At 47.5% G+C, this 14,536-nt stretch overlaps 1 protein-coding gene across 4 annotated transcripts in view; it reads left to right on the top strand.

Annotated features, from left to right (window-relative positions):
• Positions 1-7,345, top strand: part of SLC25A48 (solute carrier family 25 member 48) — a 41,831-nt gene extending 34,486 nt beyond the window's left edge. Inside the window, exons 7-8 of one of the 4 annotated variants that reach the window (XM_046001192.1) lie at positions 3,363-3,492; positions 6,649-7,345. In XM_046001192.1, the coding sequence (XP_045857148.1) occupies positions 3,363-3,485 (123 nt within the window). In that variant the 3' untranslated portion in view covers positions 3,486-3,492; positions 6,649-7,345. Of the gene's footprint in view, positions 1-3,362; positions 3,493-4,265; positions 5,215-6,648 lie in introns of those variants that run through there. The other 3 variants (XM_046001190.1, XM_046001189.1, XM_046001188.1) reach the window with 3 other exon arrangements.
• The last annotated feature ends 7,191 nt before the right edge of the window (positions 7,346-14,536 follow it).

Below are 14,536 nucleotides of genomic sequence, written 5' to 3'. Positions count from 1 at the left end.
TCTCAAAGGCAATCACCATTGTGAGTTTCTTCTAATATATTCAAAAAACATTCACATACTGTGCAAGCTTATATGTGGATAGTTATATTTATGCATATTTGTATATGTGTTTGCATGTAAACACAAGAGTAACGTGACAACAACATCCCACATAGCCCTGTACCCGGCTTGTCTCCACATAGCCGGCTTGTCTCCAAGTCCTTCCCAGCAACAGGAGGAATGACTTTTCTGGGGGCCCAGTAGATGGCTCCTATCACAGCTGGCTCTGTGGAGCATCCATTGCCAAACTGTTTGTACCATGGCACACTGAGGCAGGGTAGGCCAACCTGTCCCCACCTCCCTATGGAAGGAGAACTCAGTGGGGATAAAGATTGAGGAAGGAGTAGAATAATGGTGATTATACCCAATCACTGCCAAGTTTGGCAGTTCTTTGTAACTCACTTCATGATTACCAGGAAAGCAGCCTTTTTGATAAAGGGAATTAGAAGTCTAGGACTTTGGGGGCATTCCCAAATCAAAAAAGAAGTCTGTTCTCTGCCTGCTGTGACATTTGTCATGGGCTACTTGGGCCATTGCACACACTGGGAGAGTTACCATCGAGATCAGGAAGCCAGAAGAGGGAATTGGTATCCTTCAGCTGCACGGAGGTGGCTGTTGGGAGGAGGTTTGTGACAGTGGCTTGAGACTGAACTTGAGACTAAGGAGAGATGGAGAGGAACATTTGTAGGAAGAGCCATTTCCTGAGGTAGCAGAGCTGGCTGCCATTTGGTTTTGCCATCTGGGGACCAGGGCTGTCCCTCCACTCTGGGAATCCCCCACTACCACTAACCTCAGCAAGACTCTTTGAGCTCAGAGACTGTTCCTTTTTCACAACAAGGAATTTGTTCATTCCATCCATCCATTCATTTGTCCACTGATTCATTTATAAGATTTATACAGGGCCCTCTGGGCCAAGAAAAGCACTAGATGCTGGGGGTTCTGAAGTATAAATGTTGGGGATTCAAATGTGTAGATGCTGGGGGTTCCAAGGTAAACCACACACAGCTCTGCTGTCACTGCCCTGACTGAGATTAACGGGGATTCGGACAAATGATGGGTGGTTAGGGACAGTGTGAGAAGTGCTGTGATGGCAGAGATTCTGAGTGCACAGAAGACAGCGGGCCACAGTCCAGCTTGGGGTGGCCCTGGGAAGACTGCTAGAGGATATAGCCAGGCCTGGGGAACATTCCAGCAGACGGAACAGAAGACACCCAGTGGTAGAAGAGAGCTAACTTCTTGGAGGAATGACAGGTTGTTAACTTGCCCAGAATTTCAGGTGTAAGAGGCTTCCCAGAGAAAGTGCAGGGTCCAAGCATAAGGTTCTTGGCAGGCCAGGGAAGGATGTAGACTTCCCTGGGAAGTGGGGAGCCATCGAAGCTTCATGAGGAGAGATCAGCTCTGGTGGTTTTGTGTTCCAAAAGCTCAGGGTAAAAGCCAGCAGGTTCTGCACTTTGCCATCTCTGGGCCTTAGAGCAGAGAAGGCCAGGGCTGTTGGAAGGAGTTTGTGTCTATATGTCTGGAATGTTCTGTGGTTCCCGTAGGGCCCAGCACTGTGGGAGAGGAGGGCCACACTCCAATCTGGGTCCTGCCTGGCTTAGCCTCACAGGGCAGAGCCAAGCGCAAGCCCACAAGGGAGTGTTTATGAGCACCCAGCATGGAATTTTCCTTTTGGAGCTCGGGCCAGTTCCTTGTTATTCAGTCACTCTGGGTGAGCCTGGGGAATTCCAGAAAGGTTAGACATTAGATGCTACAAGTGTCCTGCTTGCCCCTTGACTGAATCAGTCCTGGGTTTAGCTGAGCACTTGCTCCCTTTTGGGGATCCTTGTCCATCAAATCCCTTCCCTGTGAGGGTCAAGACTCTCCCCAAACCCACAAAGGCCATTCTCTCCCCATCACAACCAGGCTATGTCTTGCAGACTGACACAGAGTACTAGGGGGCAGGAGCCTCACCTGAAGGAAGACATCCTGCTGTCCTGGCCGGTGACAGTGGCCTGTACCTACCCTCACACCACAGTGCCTCACAACCAAGAAAACTAGGGAAATGTACAAGGGCTGGATTTCTACTTCTTCAAAAATTCCCATACCAGCTCTATTTATTATACTTAGTAAATATACAGGAGTCTGCTAACAGGTGTACATCATATTCCTGACACTTTCTGGGTCATTTATGCTTGGGTAGTGTTTCCCTTAGATGTGTTGTCTCTTCCCAGGGAAGACATTCAAGGACAGGCTCTCCCCACCTCCCCCCACCCCATAGCCCTGATCTATTCTCATCACATTCTAGACTGTATTGTAATAATTCCCACATGGGGCTTATCTCTCCCTGGTAGGTTTTAAACCAGGCAAGGGCTGGAACCATATTACATTGATCAACTTCTACCCAGCACTGGGCAGGAAGATTCAGAGAGGGAGTGAGACATTGAGACATCTTATCATCAGCCCTCGCAACAGAAGGGAAGGAAGACAGATACAGGGTTCTTGTATGAATGGCTAGTTAAGCAGCTCATCAATACAGGCCAGGACCCTCAGCACTCATACTGATGATTGAGGATTGAGTGCCCCTCTATGTAAAGATGGCTACTGAGAAAGAGGGTGAGGGGACCATCAGCTTTCCAGGAGCGCTGGCTGCGTGGCAGACGTGTACAAGAGCTTTGAAAGCAAGCATCTCATTTATTCCTTTGGCAGCCATATTTGCTCAGTAGTATCGTTACCCCCATTTTGCCATTGGGAAGTTGAGTTCCAGAGACTTCGCCATTTGCCCGAGTAACACAGCTGTTAAATGCCAAAGCTGTGTCTCCGCTTCATGTCTACAGTCTTAAAAGTGTGGCCTGAGTTCTTCCCCACTCTGTCCCTTGGAGGACTCCCTGTCAAAATGGTTGGTCCTGACTGGCTGCTGTGTCTACCATTGCAAAATGAGCGCAGTGCAGAGCTTGGATATCCAGGTTCCAGAGAATTTGGTGCTTGCATGCATGCGTGTCTGTGTGTGTATCTCTGTGTGTATACACTTGCAGGTGGGTATATACATGAGAAAGAGCAGCAATTAAGCAAGTGTATGTGGGTGTCCGTGGTGAACAGTTTGCCCACAGTATTTAGTGTATGTGTACAAGGCTGGACTGGAAAAACCCAGTCACAGATGATGTGGGTCAAGGCAGAGGCATGACTGGGGCATCTGGGGTGGTTTTGGCTCACCAGGGTCCTTTGGGCTCTGTGGAGTCCAGTGTGTGACAAGTGGCCAACATCCCCAGTCCTTCCTCCACACCTCAGTGGTGGCCCTGCAGGGGGTCTGGGTCAGTCCTCTGTGATAACGCTGCCTCCTGCCACAGGTGTTTTTCAGAGGCATCACGGTGAACACCGTGCGTGGCTTCCCCATGAGCGCTGCCATGTTCCTTGGGTATGAGCTTTCACTGAAGGCGATCCGTGGGGACCACACCGTGCCCAACCCCTGAGCGCCAGGTCAGTGTGCTTCCTTCCCAGCCAGCTGCATCTCCCTGGGGCTTGACGCTCTCTGCTTTGCCATGAACACTTGACTTTCTGAAACCTCCCTGTCATTCATTTCTTTTCTAATCTCTGTCATTTCTGGGGCTACAATGGCCACCCTTCTTGTCATCAGAAGACCCTTCTGAAGTGCCCACCTGTGGCTAGAAGTGAGCTGGTGCCCAGTAACTGAGATCGGCATAGAATTTACCTGTTGATCGTGAGCTCACCGATCTGGTTTTCCCATCTAGCGGCGTCAGCAGCCCTTGGAGAAAAGTGTACTTCACTTTACTATACAAATTCAATGGGTCAGGCCCAGAAATGAGGACTTAAACCACACTGCCCACCCTCTGTTACAGGCATCATGTCCTCACATCCCTCCTGGACTCAGAGCATGAGTTTGAGAGCTACCAGTGGCTCCCAAAGCCCTGGAGGGCAGCCTTTGCCCGGGGTCCCTGCCTCCTACTCCCTTTCTTTCTTCATCTCTCATTGCAAAAGATTACTACAGCCCAAGGGATCTAAGAAACGAAATCTGAGCAAGTGACTCCCTTCATCAAATGCCCTCAGTGGCTCCCCATTGCCCTTTAGGTAAAGTTTTAGTCATCAACCCCATCATCACCAGCGTCCTGAAAATCACATTCTTACTCTTGCCTCTGGGTTTTTGCACAAACTCTCCCGACCTCACACCATCTTGTCACGCCCCACACCATCCCCCTTGTCCTTGGTTTCATCAACTCTTCTTTGTCATCCAGGCTTTCGTCTACAAGCCTTTTCCTCCAGGAAGCCTGCCCTTATGCCTCAGCCAAGATGAGTTGTGCCTGCTGTAGGCTCTCCCCTGCAGCCCCTGCTCAGCCCCTACCACATCCCCTTGCATCATAACTGCCTGATGACTTTCCTCACTCCCCAGCCAGCGTGAAAATCCTGGGAGAGCTGTAACTGTTTCTTCACTTCTCTATTGCTGGTGCCTCACATGGAACCTGATATGGAGACGGCCACTCAGAAACATTGTTGAGAAGATGGACAATCAACTTCCCGTATCCCCTCAGCTCCTTCTCTTCTCTTCCTCCCTGTTTCTCCTTCTCTGGCTCCACAATGGTAACTGCAGATCTGAGAAGATAAAGGGGAATGAGTCAGTGAATTTTCTAGTCAACAAGAAACCATTTTGCTTCGGCCTTGGTGACTGCAAATTCTGTCAAGAAGGATGGCCTTCGTCAGAAAGGTCTAGCAAACCTCCCTGCTGTTGCCCCTGGAGCAGCAAAGGCCTGCTGGCATGTGTGAATGGGGCCAGACCCTAGACCCAGGGGAAGGGCATGATGGATGAGGCCGACAAGTCTGAGCCCAGGACAAGCCCTGAAATGGCGGCTTTATATCAAATGCTTTAGCTTTTCACTAAAGTACCCACATCACGGCTCTCCTGGCTCTTCACCCTCTCTTACAAAAGGAAAAGAGGAGTCACACATTTTGCATACTTAAACATATTGAGTGAAGCACTACTGTCCTTGGGTTTTGTCTGGGGCAAGGCAGAGGAATAGTCTGGTTCTCAAAGCTGTGCTCAGATACTGGCCACTCCCCCTGTGACCAGAAGAGAGTGGCTTTCCAAAAAATCCTATAATAAAATCAGTGCCTCTTTACTATAGGAAAAAAAAAACACAAAACAGAAAATATAAACAGAACAAAATAAAATGCCAATTTTATGCAATATTTTACTACTCATTCTTCCCATTTAAGAGCTCAGGACCGTCTTTTTATGTGGTTAAATATTCAGCAGCAAGGTGGCTTGAGAGCCAAGATCTGGCAGCTCCTGGAGAGGTGGACGCTTGCCTGAGCTGTTACACCCAGCCACTTGTCATCACCCTGTTGATTAACTGCTTCAGGAGGAAGGAAGAAGTTTCTAGCAGGCCAAATTCTGATGGTCCTGGATTTGGCCTTTCAGAGCAGCGACCACCCCAGTTGGAAGCTCCTCTTTCTGCAGTCAAATGCTCTACCACTGAGCTATACCCCCGGAAGCTCCTCTTTCTGAAAGTCCTCTCATGGGACACGAGGCACAGACAGGGGCTGGCCTTGGCCTTCAGGTGTGGGACAGGAGGCTGTGGCTCTCTGGTGGAAGAGAAGGATCCCCAATGACCTTTCGGGAGCCTCATCCTGACCTCATCATCTCACCCAAGGAGTTACACCTTCCGAGGCCCTTTATCAAGCCCTGGATTTGAATTTACCAAGTAGCTCTGAGTTCATGCGCAAGTCAAGCTCTAGGTGACAGCAGCTGTCCAGTGTCTGAAGGTGTGGGAACCAGTGGCTCCCTCAGGTGTCCAGACTGGAGTCGGGGTGAGAGATGATCCTTGTTAGAGAGCCACAGAGCCCCCACAATCCCTGCGAGGGGGTGGGAGGGTGACTTTCTCATGTCCCTGGATGTAGGTGGTGGATGGACTGGGACTGTTTCCAGTGTCTGCAGGGAGCAGAGTCCAACCCGCAACTCCTACAGCCTCCTTCCAGCAAGCAGAGGCAGAGTTCTCCCTCACCCCCCACCAGCTCCCATGGAGGAAGAACGCTTACTTTTCATTCATACTCTCTGTAATTTGTCCCCCAGGATCACACATATGAGTGACCCAAGGGCTGTGTGAAACCCAGTGAATGCCACTTGAGGTGTGCTTTGGGATGTGGTTCGTTTTATCTGTTCACAGGGAGATACCAGACTCAGCATGAGAAAGATGACCCTTGTTGGTAGAAGTAGGGTCCCAGCCTGGGTCACCAGTCAGCTCTTCGGCTTGTTGGAAGCCCATGATGCCAGCTGGGCCATCCCCTATCCACAGACCAGGATCCGCTGTCCCAGAAGCTTCCTGGAGTAATGCTGGCCTACCTCTTGCTGTGACTTTCTTGCTCCAAACCTCCCTGATCTACATTCAATTCCTAGGAGACTCAGTTTCAAGGAAAGAAGATATATTCTTCTTGTAATCTCTTTTTTTGAACATTTAGGAATAACCCAGACCACCTCCTCGCCCTTCACATCTATTCTCCTGGTGATCCTCTGCCGATGGTGGCTTCACAGAAACAATTTTCTCAGTGGGTTGTTGACCCTTAGATCCTGCTGACTGATAACCCGGTTAGGTTAAGGCTATTTTTTTCATCCTTTTTCCTCAGAGCCAATGTCACCTGATCACAGCCTCATTTTCTGCCGCTGAAGGCAGCCATCTAGAAACCCATGGGAGTGAATTTACTGAAGAGAAAGAAGGCCTCTTCTCCACCTATGCTGTGGGTTGGGTGGGTGCTCAGCCATCAGTGCTGAGAAGACCTCAGAATCCCTTCTTTCCCTGATCTGAGTACTCTGTTCCTTACCTCCTGGCTGGGGCCCCTCAGCGGCTGCCTGGGAAGGCAGTGGACTGCTGACTGACACCAGCTAATTCCGATCCACACTGGCCCTGGGTACAAAGCAGGGTAATCGACCCTGCCCGTGTGCCTGCTGTGTATTCGCTGGGAGTTCGAGGAGGAGCTCCCTGGTCTCCACATTGCCAAATAAAAGCACTGAAAACCTCTTCAGGTCCTTTCTGAATCCAGTGTTTCTGCCTGACTTCCAAGGGCACTGGCTACCCTCATTCTTCTCTCTGTTTAGACCTCTGTGGGTGGCGCTGGCCCACAGACCCTCTCCACACAGGTGAGAAGGGAAAGTGAGGATGGCAGTCAGGCTTCCCGTGGCCCAGCTGGGCAGGGAGGGCGCCGCGAAAGGAGAGGCAGCCCCGTAAGAGCCTCCCCACCTGAGCAGTGGCAAGCGCTAGTAAGGCACTTTGGAGGCCGTGGTGCTGAGCATGCTGGGATGGGCATTCTCTGGGCCTTTTTGTCACATGGAGAACAAAACAAAATAAAATGTTTTGTCCATAGTCTGGTTTCCAGAATGGTTTTCATTATTCTGAATTTCCCTCTTGCTAGAACCACATGGGAAAGCCACTGCTCTTTGGCTGTCCTGTGGCATGGATCCATGACGTCACTGACACTTCTGTGCCAACAACAGGCATCCCTAATCAGTCAGAGAGCCTTTTCCTGATGCGCTAAATGCCACTCGAGAATCCCCAGTGTAGGGCCCCGGGTGGCCACCACCAGCCTGCAGAGCTGGCATCCAGATTAATTGCCATTCTTAGCTTAAATCCCAGTGGGGAAAATATCCTTAGATTATTTTCCTTTCCCCTTTGGGACTGTCTTCCTTGATTTCTCTGTTCCCTCCTGCAGCACTACAGAAAAGAAAAAAAAAAATCAGTCACTCAAAGGCTCTCTCAGCTGAGGAACTGCAGAATCACCACTTGGTGGCAGCAAAGGTCAACAGAACCATCCACAAGATTTCTGGTATCTTGTGACCAGGGTCCTCCAAGGTGAGAGTATCTGAGTCCTATGACACTTCTCTTCATGTTTTTTGGGATCTCACCATCTATGTTGTTATTGTCTTTTTACTTCTCTGTGGTGGAATGAACCTCAGGTGAGAGGGAATTCCACCTGGCATTCCAGGTCCAGGCTATCCTCAACTACCTTGGTGAGCTTGGCCCACTTTTGCCCCGTCTGGGCCTCAGTTTTCTCACCTGTAAAATGGGGGGATTTAACAGTGGGGCTCCATTATTTACCTACTAGGGCTTTAGTGAGAATCAACTGCAAACATAGATTTGTAAACTGCAAATTAAAAAACAGGAATTCGAGAAGGCAGGGAAGGCAATCGCATATCTGATTTTTCTGGTTTCTTGTTTAGACTGCCCTTCCACTCTGTGAGTTCGGGTGGTTTGCCACACAGGGTGGCTGCAGTGGACCAAGGTCCTTGGACCTTGTCTCTACAGGTGAAACCCGAGAACTACCGGTGCCTGGCCCCTAGGCCTTTGGATGTCCAAAGGGACAGTCAATGCACATGCTTGGGAGTAGGGTGGATACAGATACTGATGTGTTTTTGCAGATGCTGAGGCTGTCTGATGAATTATGGATGCCAGCCCTTCAGGATGCTGACTTCTAGTGCCCCTTGTTGTCAGGCTGACAGCAAAGGGCTTTCCAGAAAACATTTGATCCAGCAGAGAGGAATCCAGCCCATTAGTACCTGAGAGTTAGAAAAACCATCCGGAGAATTGCTAGCTCTTTCCCATGGCTAAGAGTGGGGTGGGGCCAGCATGCTCTGAGATCAGTCCCCGCTGCCAGTCGTAACACTGGTCCCCAGTTCCTGTACCTCCTGCCTCCCAGCTTCCTGGACCAGCCCTTGGGTCCACACACATACATTCTGGAGACACTCCTGCATCCTTTCTCTGTGTTGAGTCCAGACCCTGGCACTCCCTGCATGCTTCACTGGTGTCTGCTGAATGATTCCACGATACCCTCCGGTGTACAACAAATAAATGAAGACTTTTTTTTTTTTAAAGATTTTATTTATCTGTCAGAGAGCACAAGCAGGTGGAGCAGTCTCCCCACTAAGGAGCCCGATGTGGGACTCGATCCCGGGACCCTGGGATCATGACCTGAGCTGAAGGCAGACACTTAACTGACCGAGCCACCCAGGAGTCCCTATATGAAGACTTTTACATTTTTTCTTTTATTTTTTTTCAATCCTCCTTTCCATCTGATGGCAGTAAGAAGTTTTTGCCATTTCATGGTAAAACTAAGAAACAAGTTAAAGACAGGCAGTTCAGGAATTTCTCCTTCTCCTCCATCTCCTGGGAATGACTTTAGATTTTGGGGGGTTGATGTATAGGGAGAGGCTGGCTCCTGGCTCTTGGGAGGTGCTCCATCCTATGTTGGGGTTCTTCCTGTCTAGTCCTGGGGTCTGGCCTTTCCTCCATGGTGGCTTCTGGGGAAGCATCTTTATTCCTCTCTGATCTTGGCCATCTGATCTGTGGTCCATGCACAGCCTTCTCTGCCAAGCCCTAGACCCCTCTCTGTCCTCTGGGAAAGCCTTGACTTCTCCATCAGAACTACTCAGGGGCCTACATCAAGCCCATCTTGGGGGATCCCTATGGTGCACCATGTGCTAGATGGCAGGAGGCATTCTCTTTTCAGATTGCTGTCTCCCAGGATAAGCAATGCAGAAGGCCTCCATTCTCAGGTACTCACCCCTCCTTGGAGTATCCCTTGGCTTCACTTACCAGCAGAGCCCTCACAGATGTCTGCTGTCATCCTCTCCTCTCCGGAATCTGTGTAATACTCGTTGGTGAGAAAAGCACTGAACAAACAGAATAGAAGGAAATTTCCTCAACCTGATACAGGGCATCTATGAAAAGTCCACAGCCAACATCACACTCAATGGCGAAAGGCTAGATGCTTTCCCACAAAGATCGGGAACAAGACAAGGAGGGCTGCTCTTACTTCCATTCCACATGATATGGAGGTTCTAGCCAGGGCCATTAGGCAATGAAATGAAATAAAATTCATCCCGATTGGAAAGAAGAACTAAAATACCTCCTGTGCAGATAATATGATCTTGTACTTAGAAAATCCTAAGGAACCCGTTGAAAAAATATCAGAACCAATAAACAAATTTAGCAAGATTTCATGATACAAGATCAATAACAGAAATCAATTATATTTCTATATCCTAGCGATGAACATTCCAAAAATGAAATTAAGAAAACAATTCCATTTACAATACCATTTGAAAAATCAAATATTTAGGCATATTTTAACAGAATAAGCACAAGACTTACTGACAACTACAAAGCCTTGTTGAGAGAAACTTTTAAAGATCTAACTAAATGAAAAAGTACTCCATATCACAGGTCAGAAGATGAGTGTTAAGGGGGCAGTACTTCCCACATTGATCTATAGATTTAATCCAACCCCTCTCAAAATACCATTTGGCTTTTTCTTGGGAGAGAGGGGTTCAGAAATTGACAAGCCTCCTAAAATTCATATGGAAATGCAAAAGATCTGGAATAGCTGAAATGATCTTGCTAAAGAAGAATAAAATTGGAAGACTTACACTTCCTTACTACAAGTCTACGGTAATCAGGGGGTGGTGCTGGCATTAAGAGAGAGACATAGATCAGTGGGATACAAGGGAGAGTCCAGAAATAAACCCTGACATTTATGGTCAATTGTTTTTGCCAAGGGTGCCAAGACAAAAAAATGGAGAAAGAAGAGTCTTTCTAACAAGTGGTATTGAGACAAGTGTACATCCACATACCAAAAGAATGAAGTGGAGACCTTATTGCACACAATATATAATAAATTAACTCAAGATGGGTCATATACCTAGAGGGAAAAGGTAAAGCTATAAAGCTCACAGAAGGAAATATAGGAATACATCTTCATGAACTTGCCTTTGGCAGCGGTTTCTTAGAATAACAATAGTGCAAGTGACAAAATGTATACAATTTGGACCATAGTTTAAAACTTATGTGCTACAAACGATCCCATCGACAAAATAAAGTGACAACCTACAACATGGAGGAAAATACTTGCAATCTTAGATAAGGGACTACTATCTAGAATATATAAAGAATACTGACAATTTAACAATAAAAAGACAAGTGACCCAATTAAAAAAAATAGACAAAGTATTTGAATAGACATTTCCCCAAAGAAGATATACAAGTGCCCAAAGAGCATGTGAAAAGATGCATCACTAGTTATTAGAGAAATAAAACTCTAAGCTACAGTGAGATACTACCACATACCTTCTGGGAGGGTTATAATTAAAAAAACAGAAAATATCAATTACTGACAAGAAGGCAGAGAAATTGGAACCCTCGTATATTGCTGGTGGAAATGTGAGATGGTGCCGCCACTTTGGAAAACAGTTTGGCAGTTCCTCAAAAAGTTAGAGTTACCATATGACATAGGGGTACCTGGGTGGTTCAGTTGGTTAAATATCTCTTGATTTCAGCTCAGATCATGATCTCAGAGTTGTGATATTGAACCCTACATCGGGTTCAGCACTGGGCATGGAGCCTGCTTAAGATTCTCTCTCTCGCTCTCCCTCTGTCCCTCTCCCTTCCCTCTCTTGTCCTCTCAAAAAAAAACAAAACACACACACATATATATATGTATATGTATGTGTGTGTGTGTGTGTATACACGCACACACACACACACACACACACATATATATATATACACACATAACCCAGCAATCCTACTCCTAGGTATATACCTAAGAGAAATGAAAACATGTTCTCACAAAACCCTTTACATGAATGTTGATAGCAGCATTATTCATAATGGCCAAAAAGTGGAATCAACCCAAATGTCTATCAACTGGTAGATGGATAAATAAAATGCAATATATCCACACAACAGAATATTATTTAGCAATAAAGGAATGATATCAATACTTCATTCCTTATATCCTTCATTCCATATATGCTACAATCTGAATGAAAGCATCATACTAAGTGAAAGAAGCCAGTTACAGAAAAACACATCCTGTATGATTCTGTTTATAGGAAAAATCCAGAAGAGGCAAATTTATAGAGAAGAAAGTAGATCATTGGTTGATAAGGCAGGGGAAGGGAGACTAGGGAATGGCTGCTCATGAGTACAGGGTTTCTTTTGGGGGTAAAAAAAGTTTTCTGGAATATAGACCATGGTGATGGCCACACAGCCCTATAATGACACTAAAAACCACTGAATTCTACACTTGAAGTTGGTGGGTGGTCTTTACATTTCTTCTGAGAGCTCCCTTTGCAGCGGAAGAGAGTTCTTGGTCTAGACTAGGTGAGGGGAGCAGGCCAGGAAAGGAACGGGAGTCTTAAGCCTTCAAATTGGATGGATGGGCAAATAGATAGACAGACATATGGGGACTGGTCACAGTCAGTAAACTGTGGTTTTGGCTTTGGTAAGTGTTATTGTGCCCTGGACCGGAATCTTCTGGAAACAACTCTACCTGGGGCTGGGCAACCTGGACAAGGTGGATGGCTGTGTTGAGAGCTTCCACTCTCCTGTTGGTTAGATAGAAGATGGGGCTCTAGAGCCAGTTACATGAGTTAGAACATTGGCTTCACTTCTTGTAAGTCGTGTGCCCTGGGCAAGTTATACTAACCTCTCTGGGCCTCAGTTTCCCCATCCGTGCACTGGGAATAACTATATACAAAAATTGTCTACCTTATCAGGTTCTTGTAAAGATCCAACAAGATATTCCATAAAACATGCTTAGCAGGATGCTTGGTACTTGACCCTTCTTCTCCTTTCTCCAAGGGGCTTTTTAGATAAATCTCAACTCTCCTGACAGAGGCAGGAGAGTAATTACTGTGTGCCTCATCACAGGCCCTGAGAACTGTGGGCTGAGCTGGCCTGCAGGGGTGTATCCTGTGGGTTAATGTGACTTTTGCAGAACAGCTGAGGGAAACCACCAGACGACACTGGTGACTCATCTGTGACAGTGGATTGCAGCTCATCTCCGGGCCATCGTCTCCCGCAGCCTGCTCCGAAGTCATCACCAGCCACCAGCATCTGTCCTCGCTCTGATCCCCGTACAGGGTGAGTTCTGCTGAGGGGGTGGCCCCAGTTGCCTCAGGCTGTAAACCACACTGGGAAACGCGTGTCTGGGGCCATTCAGAAAATCCAAGTGGAGGACACGAGAGAAGGCCCTGTGGCCAAGACCTGGGAGGCCAAGAAAGCCTCTGACCCTCCTGGAGATGCCCAGCCTGGCCCCAGATAAGCCCTTTGGAGGGAGTTCCCGCCCCCTTCTGTAAGTGGGGCCAGGACTAGGGAATGATCACAGTTCTGAAATCCAAACAGTTCTGAAAGCCCAGGGTTTGCTGAGACTCATTTGGCTGCAAAACCTGACTACTTTGTGTGACAGCTCAAGTGGATTTTTTTTTTTTTCAGAATATTAATGTATTTCATTATAGAATCCTGCCCCGGGGCCCTGCTCTGGGGATTATGTAATTCATAGCACGTGAGCTATGTGTTCCCTTTCTAGAAGGCCGAACAGTTTCAATTCTGAAAACTATCTGGTCCTCAGGTTTTGGAATCAGGGAGTGTGGGCCGATATTATTATGAATCTGATTTACCCTTAGACTATCGTCAGAGGAAACACAGCTGATATAAACAAAATAAGAAAGGAACAGAATGGAGAGAGCAATAGGTTTGGGATGAGACCCTGGGGCAGAGGTGGTGCTCAAGCTCTCACTAGTTATAGGGCTTTGGGAAGGTCTTCAACCATTCAGAGTCTCGATTTCCTTACTTATGAAACAGAAATAATAATCCCTACCTCCTGTGCTTATTAGGGGATTAAATGAGATAATGCATGCTTAGTGCATACAGAGTGAGTGCTTAGTAACTACATACTTAATATGAATAGATAACAATGTACGTATTAGCCAGATAGACCTTTTTGCTCAGTGCCTTGTGCACTGGGATCCCAGAGCAGCCAGGGAGACAGACAAGGTAGCCACACCTGAATTCCATGCTCTGGGTGCCTGGCAGGAACAGCACCCAGCTTGAGGAGCCCTGTGTAGAAAGAGGGAGGGTGCTGAGGATGTTTAGTACTCAGAACTTCCAGTGTCGGGGAAAAAATCATGTGGGAGATGCTGGGATATACTATTATAAACAGTCAAACTGGAACATGAAGTCTGGTACCCACTGTTATGGGAGATGCTCAGGAATTCTCCTTGGCAGACCCGATGTCCCTGGCCCACCCACCCACCACTGCTACATGATAATTCTCACTTCTCTTGGGAAGCAGGTGGATCAACAAGTTGTGACGACTGTCTACTTGTCTTAAGGTCTGTGTCCACTACAAACTGCGTATGGCCTTCAGCACTGAGAGAGAAGAAAGGCTAAACTGTGGGTCCCCTTCTGAAAACCTCTTGACCGAGAAAATCTGGCTATGGCCCTTTCATCTTCGTGTCACTATAAACAAATCTTTGAGAAACTTGTTTCTTTCTGTGCAAACTAAGATTAAAACAATTACGATTGGATGTCCCCAGGGACTCGTAATTTCTGCACTCCAGAAGATAGCCCAGGCTCCCCTGAGCGAGGCACTCCTTGCTAAAACTTCCTTCTCCATCCCCCTGCCTCCCATCCCTAAAGGGTTTGCACAACTCTGGGTTCAGGGCTACTTAGAGTGTCAG

Source organism: Meles meles, chromosome 3 (genome assembly GCF_922984935.1).
Source record: "Meles meles chromosome 3, mMelMel3.1 paternal haplotype, whole genome shotgun sequence".
Lineage (NCBI taxonomy): Eukaryota > Metazoa > Chordata > Mammalia > Carnivora > Mustelidae > Meles > Meles meles.
This window is presented reverse-complemented; position numbering and strand designations above follow the sequence as displayed.